Consider the following 20000-nt stretch of genomic DNA (forward strand, 5'->3'; position numbering starts at 1 on the left):
TCTCAATGAAATTGAAAACGGAGTCCTAAGAGCAAATAAACGAGGCCTGGTCCAGCTGTTCGCACCTTTTGGCAAGAATGACCCTCGTCGCAATATCAGTCTCATTCAGGTAAATTGTTGCTTAGTCTTCACTGCATCACTACTGTAACTGGTAATCACAAAATATCGATTGGTCTAGGTTTCTAGGAATTGAAGTATATGAATGTTTTTTGTTTTTTTTATTGACCTCAAATATGATATATGCTGAATATTGGAATTTTCATGGTAGTAATATTGATCATAAATGTTGAGATCTATCAATTTTTAAAATAATATCAGTATTAAATACAATTGTGTATTCAATTCCAGATATGATAATACATATAGTGTGCTATGATTGATACTTGAAATTATGTCTCGGTTTCTTTTATGCTTTCAGGTGGATCCTAGAATTCACTTTGCCCTTAACTGTGGTGCAAAGAGTTGCCCTCCCATAAAAATATTTAGTGGAAAGGTTTGTACAGTTATAGCTTTCAGTTTTGAGTGAAAGTCTACAACAGACTAAGTCATCCAGTATTTTTTGTGATTGTTTCTCTGTTGTATGCAATAAATTACTTTTTTCTTTTCAGAAACAGTGTCTTGCAAAGTGTTGCATTATCTAGATTATAGTGTTTAGTGTTTTTAGTTTGATTTTGATTAGGGAGACTACACCTTAATGGAATAATGAGAATAGACAACATGATGTCTGTAAATTGACATCAGTCAGTTAAAAGAACTGTGATAGAGGGAACACTCTGATTTTGTTTAGGATTAGGGTACTTTTTCATTGCATACTTGATGAGAGATACGGTAGTGCTAGCTGTAGTGTAATAAGTTATTTTTCTTTAATAAGGTTCATAAACACAGTCTGATCTTCATCCATAGTCCAAAAATCCATATTTGTAAATCCTTTGCAGAAAGGCATATTGGCTTAGGTGATCCCCTTTGTAATAGGTTTCAATAGAAAAAACTAAAATTATGAATTCCATTAAGTAAGGCTTTTATTCTAACTTATTCAGAAGTACAATTGTAACATTAATTTTGTATGTCTGTTATTATTTTTTCGAATATTCTTTTTCCCATTTTAAATTTAAAGTTGAAAACATGCAATAACAAACTCTTGCAATGATTCAAATCTGCAGAACATCAACGATGAACTACGTATCGCTACCGAAGCCTACTTGGAGACTGATGAAGCCTTAAAAGTGGAGGAGGACCGAGGTGTCGTCCACCTGTCGTCACTCTTGCGCTGGTACTCCTCTGACTTTGGGGACACCACTGAAGACATCTTAAACTGGGTCCACCGCAATGTGGCTTTCCCGGAAAAGAAGGAAGCTCTCCAGAGGGTAATTGAGTCGAAGAAGTGGAAAGTGCAGTACATCCCTTATGAATGGGGAACAAATGAAAATGATGTCTAAAGAGGGTCTCTGCTTGATGGTGCTCTTTGCTGTGTTTTGGGTTTGGTGTCTGATATTTTTCTTGTTTTGTTGTTGTTGTTGTTTCTGTGTTTGTTTGTCTTAGTTTTAGTTTTACCCATAAGGTCACCTCTGGTATATACTCACATTTTGTGTTGGGGATATGGTACCTTGTCTTTCTTGTTTTTTACATGTGTAAGAAGAAAAGTTTTCACATACAGATACTTTTTATTCTTGAAATTGTTGTATTTGATTCAATAGTTAATCACAGTAGCAAGTCCTATTGACATTTAATTCCCAAATCTTCAGTAGTTTGGGTAAATACCAGTGCTATTCATCAAATTCCTTTTCATGGGGTTGGTATTGCCTCACTTTGCTCATTCCATAAGCTATGGCAATTGTCAGAATATTATCAAGGCAAAATGTAGTTAGGCCTTCACTTTGAACAAATAGATGAAAACACTATTATGTGAAGATGCAAGAAGAAAAAAATATTAGTAATAATGAATCGAGAATGTCTTCAGCTTGCTTTTTAACATACTTGTTATATGTGAAATTATATAAAAAGGGAAATAATTGCACAACTAACGTTAACAATAGGCACTTTTTCTCCTGAGGCAGATACATTCATAAAAGCCAAGTAAGTGTGCATAAATTTACTTGCATTATTAACAGTGGTGTAACCATGGGAGGGAGTGGCACAAAGTTTATGATTTTTAACGCATATTTAAATTAGAACAGTTTGCCAGTATCTTCTAAAAATCATTACTTAAGCACAAAGGTCAACATTATGGTCATTTGAGGTAAAGTAGAAGCGTCAATGCTCGTGTAGAGTGATGCTGGATACAATACTCTGACTTGATACATGTAAGATACCTCTGCATGGCAACATTATTTATTGCTATTTTCCATAATCTCATTCACTATCTAGGAGTTAAGCAGTTTTTGTGCTATGATACTTTTTTTTCTTGTTTCCTCCTGATGCATGAGAAGTATTAGTATGGAAATCATCAGTGGAGTGAAACATTAAAAAGAAAATACATGTACTCTTTACATGTATTGGGGTGCTAAGACTGTGATCTTTTATAGTATTAATGTTGTATACGCATCAAAGCTTCCATCAGATTTCTTTCTTTCTTTCTTAATTCATCAGTGACAGTATTAGAAATCTCTCGGCATCTTAGACTCCAGTGATTTCTGGAAACCGTCCTGCAGTGGGAGGGGAAGTCCACACTTGTAGCGGAACTTCCCACTCGACACACTCTAGCTCATCGCCACACATATAGCCATACCCGGTAGATCAAGTGGTTTGTTATGACAGCTATACACATGACCCGGCAGTAACGGGTTAAGGGCACAGAAGTGGCTTAGTTTTTTAAATTTACTAAAAAGAAAGTATTGTGGTTTAACTTTGATCTCATTGCTTCATTCTCATACATGAAAATCTGAGTATTGGGCTTACTTTTGTGGTGTGCAGTTTGTAGGCCTGGCCCACACTCACATTCATGCCTGTTATTAAGATTGTTTACCTCCGCTTTGCATGTTTTTCTGCAGATATGTTCTTCCTGTTTTCTCATTTTCCGAGGTCTATATTTGTTATGCTGTATAAAGCTGGTGGTAATAGAAAAAATTTATTGAACAATATCCATATTATCCGTCCAAGTATTTTACACTGATTGCAATAACAGTAACATGTAACCTTGTTATTTGCATTATTTAAAAATATTTTTGTAATGTCTAATATTCAGTGATAGAACCTGCACTGCCATTAATGGCAGGCAAGAATTGCGAGTGAATGTTATACCATCCGTGGAAACGGCCATGGCTCACAGATGGTGCACTCCACCCACGTGGAGCGTACCCTCATGAATTGATGAAATGTAGCAATCCCATCCTGAAAGCCAGCGAGGTCAGTCTCCCTCCAAATGCTTTGCACATTCATGATGAAAGATCCCCTATCCAAATTTTTGCATAGAAACATATTACTGTCACCTGCCCCTAGACTAAACCTTTTCATGATGGGACCCCCCCCCCCCCCCCTCACCAGGATCTAACAGGCTAATGGGTTAAATCAGGTACATTCTAATAACTTATCAATACTTTTATTGCATGTGAGTGTAAAAACTGTATATTATTGCAGTGACTCACAGCTCTCATCCTCTCCACAGATCTTACGAGAATTTCCACAGTTTTTATATACTTGCATGTTTTTTTAATAGAAATAAGTTTAGGAGATTTCTTTTTTTCCCTCGTGTGTTAACTGAGCTGCTTGTCTCCCCGTAATGGTGAGAGCTTTTGTCTCTGCTTGTATTATTTGCTTATTCGTTGTAAATATTTATTATGTAATTAAAATATGTTTGTCTTTGTGGATGAATGATTTTAAGAATTACGACAATAATCAGCTTCTGTCACGCAATCAGTGCAATTATAATGTTACATAAATATTTTCTGAGAGTTAGGAACCACATAGTGCACCATATTTATTTTCCAGTAGTTGAGCAAGTAACTTAGGAATAACGACGTTTTGCTGCAATTGCTCTTCTGGACACAGATTATCATGCACATGTATAAACGATGTTAGAAAGCTGCTTAGAAATTCCATGAAAGTCTTAGCAGCATAATAATAACATGTGAATCTATTTGGTTTACAAAATGCATAGTAATGCACAAAGCCACCATAGAGAGCTGGTAATGAAGTTCCTGTATGATTTTTCATTGCAGCACACCATTTGATTCTTTACTTTATAAAAGAATGACATGTTCTGTACTTTGAATTTTTTCATAATTTATAATTTTCATTCATCCAACTGTAATGCATGTGTATAAATTCCTTGCACATTCTGCTTATTAGTCTAGAAACTGGAGATATGCCACTATGAACACAAATACAAAGACAGGTATGTGCACACAAAGACAATAGGAAACACAACTGCACTAAAAATTGAAAAAGAGCACTTTTCAAACTCCCCAGAAGTTCCTCATCAGAGGAATCAGTTAAGTTTATATATTTTGACCATCTGATGAACATTACGTTCATTTTTAATTTTTATTGTGGCTGTTTCCATTCATATGCTAATATCAAGGCATTGGGCAATTGTTATATTAAAATGAATGCCTATCTTTTAACTGATACTGAAATCAATATTCTTTTTCTATCCAGTGGCCAATGCTTTGCTTTCCAAGTATACATTTGTTTATGTTTTGTAACTAAAAAGTATAAAGCTCTTTTATGTAATATAGAAATTGGGGAAGTTAAAAATACAAAATTTGTGGATGAAATTAAAGGGCTCATCTGAGTCACTGATTGCTGAGTAGAGTATCAATGATGTTAGCTATCTTTGGGAATAACATATCAATAATGTGCCTATTTCCAGGAGAGCTTGACTTTGCTCTAAAATAGAAAAGTTTCAGAATGTCAGTCATAGCTTCACCTTACTGATGTTGAAACTAGTTCAAATTAAAAAAAAAAAAAAAATCACTAAAACCATCCAGGTCTGCCCATACTAATGCCATTACTATCAATTAAATTTTCATAAAAAACCCAAGGAAATTTAAAACTATTCCCTATCTTAAAATAATAATAAAATTTATGCTAGACATGAAGCAAGATGACCAGGTGAAGAAACTTTGTGTTTATCTTTTTATAGTTATCTTTTTTTTATAGTTATAGTTAATCTTTTATTCCTTATTGGAAGTCTTTGGTAAGTGTTAAATGCCTTTTAGACTTTTCATAAATTGTAATTATGTACCATTTTATGCCATTTAGAGGAAAAAAAGAAAAATGTCAATCCAGTATGTCCAAGGAGATTATAAAAGAAATTGATGTATATATTATATTTTTGTATCTTCTGGAGAAGTGGTTTTCAGTAGGATTTTGATTTTTGTGTGTGCATTTTTACTTTAATAAAATGTTAAAAGCATTTGCTATGAAAAATTGTCATCCTTTACTAATAAACATACCGTGATATGACAGTTTCTTTAAAACAAATCAACAATCAAGCACTATGCAGAATTCTTGCATTTTCATTTTCTTTCTTGATTCAGTTATCAGCCATATTCTCACAAATTCAAGTGCTCTTAGCTATATGCTTATTCCTTAATTCACAAGTATATGCATAAGTGTAGAAATGCACACAAAATATGTATGAAAGTAATTTCAAAGAATTGTTACAATATATAGTTCCAAGTCATTTTTCAAATACTGCATCATATCAGCACATACTACAGTTTATATACAGAATATTAAAATATCTGTCAGTAACAATTAGAAGTTCTATCTCTATAGTCTAAGGTCATTGTAAACATTGTTTTTGAAAGTACGGTCCACATAAACTGGGTCTTACTTTTGAGTGAACTGCCATGGAATTGTTTTCCCTCCCATAATGGTTGTAGTTTTTTTTTTCGAGATCTAATCCCAAAAGCAATTTTTAATTTTGTGTGAAATTTCCTTTTATTTTGTAATAAAGTATTTGGAAAGTCAGTTAAACATACCATGAAAAATCCATGACAGTTTTTATTCTTTCTGAAACTTGTTCCCTCCACTGATACTCTATGCAAAATGTATGTACCTTCATATGAATGTCGCATGTACAATACCTTATCATCCTAGAGGGTACAAGCAATCACCTGTAAGATACTGTAATATCACCGTACAGGCACTTCTACTGCTGTCTTGTTATGGTTATTTCAATACCTCATATTTGGTAAGATATTTTTATTTTTATCTAGTATGATACAAAAAAAACAAACTATGAACAATTTAGCATTTTTCACTCAAGTACTCAATATATATCATAACAGTTAAATGTCAAATATGTAATTTATATATCTTGCATTTATTGCAAGTCTCGCTTAATAAAAATGCAGCATTATGTATTAGTTTTAATGTAATTTCTATCCCAAAATGATTTACTAAACAGGCTTAGTTTTAAGCAACTTTCTTAATGGCAAATATGCCATCACTTTGTCAAAGACACAAAACATTTTTTTTCCCAATGATTTGCAATTTTAACATTCAAAACAATATTATTTTCGAAAATCAGACATTCATTTTCCACATGTCAACCTAGTGTGGGCATATTATAACAACTAACACAGTATGGGTTTCACATTAATCGTGTGTAGTGGTATTATCAAGCAAAGCTCCCATGATTACATAAAAAAAAAAAATGGGAGATGAAACAGTGCCATATAAACAGGATGTACAACTGCAATCACTTATACTAAACTTAAACTACTGAAAAAGTGTGAGCACTGTGAACTTTTCTATCCAAAAGTGTGATCAACCATCATTCACAATTAACCCATACAAGTAAATACCAATGCACAATAACACATTCATACTGACTTATACATATATAGTCGTTCAACTGCTCACAACTGAACACTCGTACATTTACACAGTCATCCAATACTGAACATAAAGAAAGACACAATCCCACAGACACACCTGTGCACAGAATCATAGGACTCCATTAACTTTGTTATATTACTTCTTACGCCCACCTCGTTCTTTCAACTGCAGCTGGATTACAGTTCCATGACCCACATTGTAGAAGGCCAAACTCTGAGAATCCTTGAAGAACAAACCATCCCTTGCAAGCTTCTGCTTACCAGGAGGCAATCCAATCATATCATGCAGCTTAGCTTTCACTACAGATACTGGGTCAGTGAGAGGAAGGCTCAGGGTAAGAGTTTGACCATCAAGCCGCCACTCTGGCTTATCTGCAACCACAGGTACTGCCAGCTGGAACTTAACTGGGCCAGGGAAGCGACGTGCCCATTCACCCTCTGGCACAAGGCTCTCTTCAGTGCGTGCTCGCTTGGCAGAAGGACCCTCATCCTCATCCTTCTCAGGTCCTCCACCCATACCACCCATGGGAGGAGCTCCAACGCCTGGCTGAGGTCCAGATGGAGGTGCTGGTTGGGTTTGTTGGCCCATGAATCCAGCCACAGGAGTGCCAGGTCCTGGCATGAAACCTCCAGGTCGAGGAGCCATCATGACAGGTGGTCGTGGCACCACCATGACACCACCACCAGGTGGCATCATGGGAGCCATTGGAGGCAATGGCCCTCCTAGATTCACAGTCATCATTGACTGTGATGGAGTGACAACTGGCTTTGGTGGTGGTGGTGCTGGAGCTGGTTGAGGAATGGACTTGGGAGGAGGAGGTGGAGGCTGAGGCTTTGGTGGAGCAGGCTGAGGCTTGGGTGGGGGAGGAGCAGGACGTGATGATTGGGATGAACCAACCGATGATGGTACTTTTGGCTGAGGACCAATCTTCTCTTTCTCTTGGTCAGGAAGTAGACCTTTCACCTTGTGAATCTGGTGGATTTGCTCATTGATAGAAATATTTGCTCTGGCCGCTCTTGTGGCAGCTTCCATAGATCCAGTATGACCATCCCATGTCACTTTCTCTTCCCTTTTTTCTTCCTCTCCTATCTTCTTACCAATACCTGTTTCTTCGTCACCAGCACCGAAAATATCAGTACGACGCTCAGCCAGCAATTTCAGAGATGAGCGAATAGAATCTCCCGTAGCAAACACTGTATCCTGATTGGAACGCTCGGCCAACTGACGGTCACGGTCCTCCAGCCAACGCGGGTCCAACATGTTAATGCGCAAATGCTGACCCACCTTGTCAGGCGCAATCCTCTCACCAGTGATTGGTGACACCAAGTACTGGTCTGAAGAAGGAGTGGTCACAGCACTACGTTGTTGCTGCCTTGGATTGTAGTCCCTAACCACCACCTGCCCAGGAACAGGTGGTGCAGGAGCTGGCTGGGGTGGTTCTCTAGGTAGAGGAGGCTGAGGCATCTTGACCTCTTGATGAGTCTGCTGCTGTGGTGGAGGCGTGTCATCATCCGATTCCTCCTCTTCACTGCTCTCCTCGTCCATGTCTTGCACCTGAGTATCATCATGATCACCAGGGGCTCCTTGCTCTTCCTCAGGTTCATCCTCATCGTCACTGCCCAGAACCATGTCTGTGTCTGGATTGACGCCCTCCTCCAGACGCTCCTGTAAGAGAACTCGCCGCCCCACCTCTGCAGCTGTTGTGGGTGGGGGGAAGCTGCCAACTTCCCATGGCTGGTAGTCAATGGTCTCCACAACAGAGAAGTCATGCCAGTCAATAGCAGCATACTCTAGCCTCTCCCGTTCTGCATCTTCCTCCTCGCGTTTCCTTACAGCTGCCTGGTGACGTTCCCAATCCACTCGTTGGTTAACCTGAAATAAAGCATAAAATGATTTGAGTTTTCTATATTTAATTTAAAAGATGTATTATAATGAAACTAAGTTACTTTTTTTTGCAAATTACCTTTTATGACTGGCTTCTTTGTAACTTGTTCTTTTTCATTAATACAATATTTCCACTTTCACGTACATAACAGAACATGAAAATTATAAAAATACAATCTAATTCATGTAAACACAAAACACTTCAAAAACATTTTAACCCAATGGCGACGGGTCACGGCTATCGCCGTCATAACAATACGCCCGATGTGAGGCGTGCGGCTGTCCGCAGCGGCGCCGCGCCAAAACGCCCCGAGGCAATGATTCGGCTTGATGTACCGAATTCACGCGCTCAGAGTCGGCGCGCTGCCTGCCGTTCGCCAGAGCGTAGAGTTTTTTTTATTTTCTATACCCGGCGCCATTGGGTTAACCCACTGGATCCAGATGCTCCAATGTCATTACATGGCCCAAAATACAGGCATTAGGTTTACTTGATTGGTGCCACTGATAGCTGGGTGCACAAGAACACTCATGAGCCATGACAAGAGTCCATGCCTCCCCTCTGCAATTTTATTTTCTCTTTTTCTGCATAAGTGTTTTCAGCTTTCTTGCCATTTTTCAGTATCTAAATCTGTCATCTGTTTTGCTTTAATGAATTGTAGACTACCTAGAGAGATGATATGGAGTCTGTGCAAAGAAAACAGTCTATTACCATCTGGATAATGTAAATCAAATGATAAATCTGGACATTGGAAAATGGCTAATAAGATAAAAATGCTTTTGCATAAAAAGAGAAAATAACATTGCAAATAGGAGGCAGAGTCTTGTCACCACACACGAGTGTTCATGTGTGTCCAGCCTGCAAGCCTGCACACCAAGCAGAGTGGCCACTCATGTAATTCTAATGGTTAAGTGATTGCCATGAAGCAACCAGATCTAAGGGATTAATATGTATGCCAACATAAGCATACCTGGGAGGCAAGCTTGCTATCTTACCTGCTTCATAACAGCTTTATAGCTCTGGGCCTCCTCTGTCAGACGTTTCATCAGGTCTTTGGGTGGGATGAGAACCTTTGTGTATTGCTCTAGCAGCCTGGTGAAGTACTGAAAGAGAGAGTGTTGCGGGCGAAGGAAATCAAACTGGTTGTTCCTCTGCTCACGGTTCATCAGCGTTGTCAAAAACTGGCGACCATTTCGAGCCACGAACTGAGCAGTCAGCCGCACCTGCAAGGCAAAAATTCTAAATTTAAAAGAGGCTTACTTTTATTACGATCAGTATGATGACGATGACGATGATGACGATGATGACGATCATGATGATGATGATAAACTTCAATAATGAAAATTAAAATAATAGAAAACATCTCAAAATATTTCAGAGCAGGTGAGTCAGGCAAAAAAACAACAAAAAACATGTACCTCAAGTTTACTAACCCATATGAACCTTGACTTTACTAATAATAATGTACTAGGTTAAAAAATTAGTACATGCTTCTTCAAAAACGGCAAGGGATTGTAGGGGCTTTCCATTCAAAAATCCCTTGCATTTCTGTTTTGCAATTACTTATGGATTTTTAATAATTGCAAAATGAAGGTCGAAAAGGAAAGAACACGAGGAGCAGAACTGTCAGAGAAATAATAAAGATAACGTCCCTTGGTTGTTCGATCGCTATAACTCGGGACACTTACCACATCCAAATCAAACGCCGAAATGGACGGAGGGTCTGCGATGAACTCGTAGTCCGGGGGTGGTTCCTTGGGTGCTGTGGCTTCCAACACAGCCGATCGCAACAACTCCTGTTGCTTCTGCTGCTGGGCTTGGGACACCGACTGCTGAGGGGGACGGAGACCAGGGATGGCGGAAGGTTCTTTATCCCCTGTGGACAAGACAAGGCGGTTTGTGAATATTTCCAGGTAGTCTGGTCAGGTAATCAAAGCCTGATTTGTATTCTTATAATATCATAATCAAGTACCTAAAGTATCAGTAAATTATCAAAATTTTTAAAGAATATTTCCTAAATTCATCTATACTTACATCTTTTGTATCTCAAAAGCTGTGTAAAATCTTATCAATAAAATTCTTTATCCTAATAAATCAATAAAACAACACAAAATTCATGGAAAATAAACCCCTTATCTTTTATCTGCTGAAACTAAATTAAAATAGTGTTACATCATTTCCCAAAATACATCAACTGATGTCTCAACTGCACTGAAGGGCTGGAAAGGGAGAGAAATTACCTGTCTTGCCAGTGCGACACTCGTTGACCTTGTGCTGGTAGTAGGCATGATAGGGATCGCCAGGATTGAGGAAATTGAATTTGGGGTTGTTCTGTTCATGCTGCCGGATACGAGCCTCAAACTCCGGGCCATTACGTGCCACGAAGTTTGCAGTCTTATCAACGATGTCTGAGGTCAAGAGTTGAGGAAAAAACAAGCTGGGGAAAAGACTTTGTGTGATTGTAAAAATTAAAGGGATTTGAAATTGGAAATTAGGGATCTGAAAATAAACTGATAAAATCTTTCACACTACTTCTCGGTTCTATTTTCCCACAGTCTTCCAACTACACTTCCCATTTCCAAAGAACTGAATCTTTGCATGTATACAAAATTAAGTGGATTTTTTTTCAGTAAGAAGTCAGGAATTGCATCTTTCACTAAAATATATATACATTACCTACACACATATACATATATATTAAACAATTATTTGTATAATATTCTCCTTAATTCATCACTAACAGGTGGCAGGCACACCTGAGTGTTACTGCATTTAGGACCTACAGCGCCTTAAAAGTAGGCTAAAGTAATTTTCAATGCATGAAGCTTCTGTCGGCAATTATTATGAGCTAATTATCTCACTATTTTTTCCACCATATTATTTTTTCTATATGTCTAATTACCAAATCTTAAATGTCTGCATACATATAACCCATAATATAGCCTGCTGAAGGGAACTACAGCTATATTAATATACATTCATATCTCGGTTTTAATTGATATTAGAAGCAACGGACAAAATCTGGAGCAGTTTATCTTACATGCTGCAGAAAGACTTGTGGCAATACCTAACATGTCGCTTCTTGGCTAACTGACCACTAGTTCACTTTGTTTACATCAATGTAACCACATGTGCCACTTATTGCTATATGGTTTCTCTCTCTCTCTCTCTCCTCTCTCTCTCTCTCTCCTCTCTCTCTCTCTCTCTCTCTCTCTCTCTCTCTCTCTCTCTCTCTCTCTCTCTCTCTCTCTCTCTCTTAAGGGGTTTAGAAGTCATTATTTTCTATAACCATGTTGTCTGGAAGAAGAGTGGAAAAGTGGAACTGTGTGAATTTAACAGTAGCACACAGTGTAATTGTTGATATTAGCCACTACAGACTTAGTGTCAGTAAATATGGACAATCAGCAATGAAGGATAATTGTTGACAAAACCAACACATGTATTTTTAAGGGAATAATGTAATACTAAAAATTTGAATAATCGTTGCACAGCCCTTTAAGTAAACATCTCACCACTTCCATTTATTATTTGTGTGAGTTCTGATGGTAGAGCCTTTGAAATTATATGTATGACTGACCTTCAGATGCAGAAAGTCAAGATATAAGAGATAGTCACAAAATGGGTAAATCTGTTGTTTTTTATTGCAAATGACCAGTTCAGGGAATAAGTGAAAGTAGTGGTAAGTGTTTACATTGACCTCACCCCTCAGAGAAAAAATGCCTATTACTCCAGCTAATAACTTGTAAAAGCTACCAAAATACTAAAAGAACTAAAATCCTTCCTAACCTTGAGGGTTTGCCCCTAAACCTCAACAATCCCTGTAGGCTGTGTGTCTGAGTGGCATTTGTTCAACCTGTTTTCACAATTTCTGACATTACTCTACCGATCAAGTGTACCGGCAGAGTACATGGAGTAGGACGTTCGGCTTGATGTCACAGACTACCGCACGCAGTGTCTAACTGCTGCCAGAAATCACCAGAGTTTATAACGCTCAAGGATTTATGTTCACCCGTCAGTGATGGGTTAATCTTTGCTTATACATTATTTCATTGGTACAGCTTGTTTCCCAGAGCCATTTAATACAAAATAAAATTAGCCTGTAATAGGATGCACATCAAAGAATTAACAACTGAAAGAAGGATTAATAACTACAAGATTGGATGGATGTGTGAAACTAAAAAATCACTATTTATGTATCACTGAATATATATATTTTTCAATTTCTCCTTGTTTATACCTGTATCATTAGATTTTTCCTATCTTAGTGCAGTCATTATGTAATGTCTACCAAAATTTTACTGGTGTGTTCCATACTTTTTTCAACTTGTAAAGGAAATGCCATAAATGAGAAGTCTGAAATTTTGTCATTCTGCTCATTACCAGCAAAGAAACAAAACAACAGTCCATTTCAAAGAAAATCTGAACTGAAAATTTACAAATTTGGAAATGATGCATTACACTGATTTTTGGGTGATAACTTTTCCTGCTATATTACTGAAATCAAACCCATTGTTTGGTAAAAATCCATGGGATTTCACATAATCCCAACCCCTATGGTAATCATACAATACATCCTAACCAATAACCAAGCTAACCTTAACCCCATGGGATTTATATTCCTAGTTGGAGGCTCTGCTCCCTAGACCCCCTTGGGTAAAACCTCATTCATTTATATAGTAAAACAACAAACTTTCCTTCGCTTCCATCTATGGTCTTAAAAAGTTATTGACAGAATTGCGTAAATAATTATCAAAACACATTAAAGAATTATATTAGAAATAAAACAATGCATAAAACACAAAAGCATTCGAAAAACAAGTTGGTGATTACTGAATAATCATTTCCACATATGCATAGTACTACGTGAATTACTTGACAGATCACAGTAATGAATTATAGTCACATTTGTTTAGATAATTGATGGTAAACATGTTTGGGACTTTGAAATTGATGGTTCGACCTTCTTTCTTCTGCCATGTATCTCCTTTGTTTTTGATTTGTTCACCTTATGCCATACATAAGTGTCTTAGTTAACCATTCCATACACATTTTTTCCAAGTTTTCCCTTTTTTTTTATGTAATCCTGATTGTCAGACGTTCCCTTGTCATACATAGAACATTTTTCTGATATTCCAGTGTTTGAGTATATGCAAATAAACCATTAGACAGAGGAAATATACCCCCAAAAATGTTTTTTTTTTTTTTTTATCTTGGTCTGTGGAGCGTTTATCACCAAATACCGATTCCTCACTCCTTGGGCGCCTTTTCCACCTAAACCGAAAAATCGCAAGTTTACCCCACCACCCGGTCTTGAATCCTTGACCACCCTGTTAAATGCCAATTCCTCGAAGTAGGTGTCAGAATCCCGCTACCAACTCACCCTCAGCCTGTACCAGCTGGACAAGAGACTCCCAGACGCCCAATGGCACATAAAAAGGATACTTCTCACTTCCGGCGGCGGGTAAATGAAGCCGACCACGATCTTCTTCTCCTCGACAGGAGGTCCTTCCACGGGCGGCATTTTGGAAAACCTTTTTTTTCCCCTTCTCTACAAGAATAAAACTCTCCCCTTCTCTTTTTCTGAGCGGGAGGGTTAAGACTTCAGCGGGGAAGTCTGATACCCGGGGAAATGGGTAAGAACGGCGGGTTAAAATAAAGAGGCCATTTCAGGCGGCGGAGCGTAACTCACGAACGTAAACAACGTCACGAGAGAGTCACGACCACGGACTTAAAATCTTTTTCGGGAGTGCGTGATTTTTTTTTTTTTCTCTTTGAGATTGGAAGTTTTTGGCCTTAGTAACAGTATTTGGATATTTTATTATTCTAATATTTGGGTGTTTTGTTAATCTCATCAATAGTTTGTCATTTTCTCTTCGCGTTTTGGCAGAAGTACCAGTATTTGGGTATTTTATTATTTTCATATTTGGATATTTTATAATTCTCATAAATAGTGTGAAAAAATTATCTTCCCCTTTTGGCTTAAGTATGGGTATTTAGGCATTTTATTATACCCGTAAATATATTAGATGAAAACTTTTGGACACGTTATTAGTAAAATACCATGCTCTTCACGGAATTTTTCTCGGGTGTTAGTAAATTTTCTCTTTAAGATTTCACGTTTTGGCTTAAGTACAGTTATTTGAATATTCTATTATTATATTAGGTGAAAACTTTTGGATGCGTTATTAATAAAATATGTTTTTTTTTCACATAAAACCTCGAAAAAACAGAGAGTGTGGAATGCAATGATACACCCTCTGATATTCAGGAATCGAGAAGAAATAATGAAAACTTTTCTTTTGATTGACAATACTTTAAATCATATATGATATTAATCTGTGAAACATTCACTCGTTTTTAATATGCCAGAAAGAGGTAGATCATTTCTTCCCACGCGCCTAATAACGCTTCTGAAAGGACCATGAATGCAAAAACATCTGACCAATTATTATAAAGACGATAAAGATGATAATGAAAATAATGACAATGATGATGCCAATCATGGTAATAGTAATGATATAAGTATTAGTAATAGCACCAACGAATACTACCACTACTATTACTACGATTATTACTACTACTAATAATAACAATAATACTGCTACTGCTACTGTTATTACTATTACTAATACTGTTGCTGCTAATACTATTAATACTGCAACTAGAACTACGCACTATTACATCTATTACTACTGCTATTACTATTACTACTATTACTATTACTACTACTGCTAATGATGACCATAACAATATTAATAATAACAATGACAGTGATAATAATGATAATAGTAATAATAATAATAATAATGATAAGGATGACAATAATAATGATAATGATAATATAATGATGACAATGATCATGATAACAAAAACATAATTGTATAATTAATAATGATAATAATAATAATAATAATAATAGCAGTAGTGATGATGATAATAATAATAATAACAATAACAATACTAATGATAATAATGATGATAATAATAGTACAATAGTAATGATAATGATAATGATGAAAATAATAATAACAATGATTTGAACAATGATAACAATAACAATATTAACTACAATAATAATAATAATAATAATAATAATAATAATACGCCCTGGATATGACGTTAAACTACATCCGGTTATGGAGTCCCTGGCGAGGAATAATGAAATTACCCTTTACCACAATACCTCCAGCAGGTCACCCCTGAGCGAGGTGTAGCGCCTGGTAGCTCTCCCCGAGACCTAGTAATTCCGGGTTGGCGTCCGCGGGTGGCTAGTCTGCATCACGGGTAGGTGGAAGCTCTTCAGCCTTGGTTGGCAGTTCACCTAGGGAAGGAAAACCTTACACAGACCATCCTGATATCTATGATAAGAGTGCGAAAATAATTCAGACAACACCGACGCAGGGGCGGGCACTTCAGGTGAACGTGCCAGGTCCGGCAGGGGAAGGAGCGAGGCTTCTCAGGGCGTCATCCCACGAAATCCTCGTCATGCAGAAAAACAAACAACCAGTAGGACCTCTCTCTCTCTCTCTCTCTCTCCCTCCCTCCCTCCCTCCCTCCCTCCCTCTCTCTCTCTCTCTCTCTCTCTCTCTCTCTCTCTCTCTCTCTCTCTCTCTCTCTCTCTCCCTCCCCCTCTCTCTCTCCCTCTCTTTCTCTCTCTCCCTCTCTTTCTCTCTCTTTCTCTCTCTCTCTCTCTCTCTCTCTCTCTCTCTCTCTCTCTCTCTCTCTCTCTCTCTCTCTCTCTCTCTCTCTCTCTCTCTCTCTCTCTCTTCTCTCTCTCTCTCTCTCTCTCTCTATCTATCTATCTCTCTCTCTCTCTCTCTCTCTTTTCTTTCTCTCCTCCCTCCCTCCCTCTCTCTCTCTCCCCCCCTCTCTCTCCCTCTCTCTCTCTCTCTCTCTCTCTCTCTCTCCTCTCTCTCTCTCTCTCTCTCTCTCTCTCTCTCTCTCTCTCTCCTCTCTCTCTCTCTCTCTCTCTCTCTCTCTCTCTCTCTCTCCTCTCTCTCTCTCTCTCTCTCTCTCTCTCTCTCTCTCTCTCTCTCTCTCTCTCTCTCTCTCTCTCTCTCTCTCTCTCTCTCTCCCCCCCCCTCTCTCTCTCTCTCTCTCTCTCTCTCTCTCTCTCTCTCTCTCTCTCTCTCTCTCTCTCTCTCTCTCCTCTCTCTCTCTCTCTCTCCTCTCTCTCTCTCTCTCTCTCTCTCTCTCTCTCTCTCTCTCTCTCTCTCTCTCTCCTCTCTCTCTCTCTCTCTCTCTCTCTCTCTCTCTCTCTCTCTCTCTCTCTCTCTCTCTCTCTCTCTCTCTCTCTCTCCTCTCTCTCTCTCTCTCTCTCTCTCTCTCTCTCTCTCTCTCTCTCTCTCTCTCTCTCTCTCTCTCTCTCTCCCTCTCTCTCTCTCTCTCTCCCTCTCTCCCTCTCTCTCTCTCTCTCTCTCTCTCTCTCCTCTCTCTCTCTCTCTCTCTCTCTCTCTCTCTCTCTCTCTCTCTCTCTCTCTCTCCTCTCTCTCTCTCTCTCTCTCTCTCTCCTCTCTCTCTCTCTCTCTCTCTCTCTCTCTCTCTCTCTCTCTCTCTCTCTCTCTCTCTCTCTCTCTCTCTCTCTCTCTCTCTCTCTCTCTCTCTCTCTCTCTCTCTCTAACTTACTAACGAACTAACAGAGAAGGAGCTAACTGTAAGACGGTCTTAGCGAGAGAGATAAAGTAAGAAGCAAAAGGGAAGAAATGAAAACCATAGAACAAAGGGAATAGGAAAAGTGACAGAAACGATGAAAAGGGAGAATACGAAAGGCTAAGGAAGGAGAGAAAGTCAAACAATTAAGAGAAAATGAGAAAATAACAGAATTCATAAAAACAAAGTAAAGGAAAATCAATATGGAGATCTATACAAATAACGAATGAGAACATAAATCCAATAAAAAAGAATCGGATAAAAAAAGAAAAATGAAACGAATGAAAAAGACGAGAAGAGGTTAAAAGGGGAAACCTAAAAGATGAAAATTAGACAGAAAAAAGAAAGCAGTCAAACAAACTAGAGAATCGGGGAAAATAAAACAATTCATAAAGATCAAGCAAAATAAATATTTATACAAATAAGAAAACACGAGAACATAAAATAAATAAAAACAAATAAAGGAAGAAAGAGGGAAATGGCTGAAAGAGAAGAAGAGAAGAGAAGACAAAAAAGAGAAACTTAGATGGAAATTAGCAGGAAAAAGAAAAGAGCGACAAAAGGGGGGAATAAGGACAAAGAGAGAATAGGGAGAAAAAGTGGGCAGCTTTGAAACAAAGACGAAAAGACGCAAAAAACATTTAGAACATAATGAAAGAAACTGAAAAAACAAAGATACGTGATTTCTTGTGGAAACGAAGCAAATAGTAAATACATTGAAACAAAAGCGATATTTCAGTGGGTCATTTGCCGGGAATCGATGCTGTCAACTCTGGGCAGAGGACGGCAACTCTGATGCCGTTAAAAGGAATTGATCTTTTCTTAGAGACTTTTTATAAGATCCCCCCCCCCCCCCCAACGAAGTTCTTTCCCCACATCTTCCTCTTTCTCATATGCGTGTTTCTAAATGACTGTGTGCGAGTTTGTGTGTTTTTATTTGTAACGGATATTAATGATCAATGTAAGGAAACACTCGTTTTGATTCATATTAATATGAATTAATTTGAGTAACAATATCACATTACCTAAAAGTTCAATAATTTTTAGTACAGAATGCTAATATTTGAAGCATGATAAATTTATATAGAAGTATACTGCGGACATAATTTCAGAAAAAGGGAAAGAGTGAGAAAAAGACGAACGAGAGAGAGAAAAAAGAGAAAGAAGGGAGAAAGAGGATAGAGAGAGAAAGAGACAGAGGTAGACAGACTGATAAAGAGAGAGATAAGAAAGAAAATAAGACGGGTACGAGAAAACAGGGACAGAAAGAACAAGAAAATGTGTATATATATGTATGCATGTATATATATGTGTATATATACATATATACACATACATACATATGATATATATATACACATATATAAAAACTTTAAAGATAAACATAGATACAATGAATAAAATGAGGAAGAGAAAAGATGCAACTGTCACAAGGAAAGAAAGAGGAAACGAAAGAACAAAAGATATTAAGAAAATGGATCGGAACTTGCAAAAAATGAATAGATAAATAAAAGGAAAGGAGACGGCAACAGAAGAGCAAATTAGGCAGAAGGAGCATGAATAGTCGTGATAATTTTAGTAATTGTGTAGGTCTTTCTCTACTCAGATACACGCATATGAGAAAGAGGAGAGGAGGAAGGGAGATAATGTAGGAGGGTAGGGGGAGGATCCCGTAGAAACGCTCTAAGAAAAGTCCAAGGTATTGTAACGGCCACGGCAGTACAGCGGCGGAGTCGCCGTTCCTCTGCCCGGAGATGCCAGGATCGATTCCCGGCAAATGACCCACTGTAATATCGTTTTCATTTTGCTTTACTTATTTCTTGCAAGAAATCGACAATTTTGTTTTTTCTTATTGCTTTTATGATTATATTTTATTTTTCATCTCTATATTTTCATGTTTTCCCCTTTCTTCTTTCATTTCAGTTCGATTTTTCTATTTGTTATTATAGTTTTGTATCATATGTCCCTCTCATTCCTTTTGATGCCATATATATTGTCTATTTACTTTTTTATCGATTAAATGAGAGAGAGATACTTATTTTGTCTATCTTCATTTTTTAATAATTTTCTTCGCTTTGATTCTCTTTCTCGTCCGCTTTCTTTTCCTTTTCCTATTTTATTATTTCTCTTGTTTTCTATTTGACCCCAAGTCTTTCCGTTCTTGTTCGTTTGCCTTACTACATGTTTACTTTTCTTGCTTCATCTTTCCGTTTTCTTCGGGTTTTCTTCTTTCTCCACCATTTTAAACCTTCTCTTTCATTCCAAAATATCCCCCTCCATAAAGCATATCTATGTTCTCTCTATTTCCGTTCCACTGTTCTTGTTTGTTTCTGTTCTTCTATTTCTCTTGTTCCCTCTCTTATTTTCGTTCTTGCATAAGTCACCATAATTAGGATTCTTTCTCCTTGTATTTAGCCTTTTCCCATTTTTATTCGAATCTTTTATCCCATTTTTATCTGCATCTTTCTTCCTTCTATATTATTGTTGTAATAATAATGATAATAATAGTTATTATTATTATTATTTGTATTATTATTATTGTTGTTCTTGTAATAATAATAATAATAATGATTATTATTATTATGATTATTATTATTATTATCATTGTTGTAGTAATAATAATAATAACTATTATTATTATGATTATTATTATTATTATTATTGTAATAGTAATAGTAATAAT

General features: G+C 37.3%; 2 protein-coding genes across 2 annotated transcripts in view; one reads left to right on the plus strand and one right to left on the minus strand.

The window, feature by feature from the left end:
- The window catches only part of LOC125039220, a 17724-nt gene extending 11420 nt beyond the window's left edge, over positions 1-6304 (plus strand). Inside the window, exons 7-9 of the mRNA XM_047633024.1 lie at positions 1-109; positions 419-493; positions 1161-6304. The exon at positions 1-109 is cut by the window's left edge and continues 44 nt beyond it. Of these exons, the coding sequence (XP_047488980.1) occupies positions 1-109; positions 419-493; positions 1161-1436 (460 nt within the window). The 3' untranslated portion in view covers positions 1437-6304. The remainder of the gene's footprint in view (positions 110-418; positions 494-1160) is intronic.
- LOC125039219 (splicing factor 3A subunit 1-like) lies at positions 6133-14383 on the minus strand. Its single transcript, XM_047633023.1, has 5 exons — positions 14111-14383; positions 10909-11076; positions 10357-10544; positions 9664-9891; positions 6133-8658 (listed from the first exon to the last, which is right to left on the minus strand). The coding sequence occupies exons 1-5, from the start codon at positions 14187-14189 to the stop codon at positions 6922-6924; spliced, it is 2400 nt and encodes a 799-aa protein (XP_047488979.1). The 5' UTR covers positions 14190-14383; the 3' UTR covers positions 6133-6921.
- Positions 14384-20000: the final 5617 nt, after the last annotated feature.

Source organism: Penaeus chinensis, chromosome 26 (genome assembly GCF_019202785.1).
Source record: "Penaeus chinensis breed Huanghai No. 1 chromosome 26, ASM1920278v2, whole genome shotgun sequence".
NCBI classification, from domain to species: Eukaryota; Metazoa; Arthropoda; class Malacostraca; order Decapoda; family Penaeidae; genus Penaeus; species Penaeus chinensis.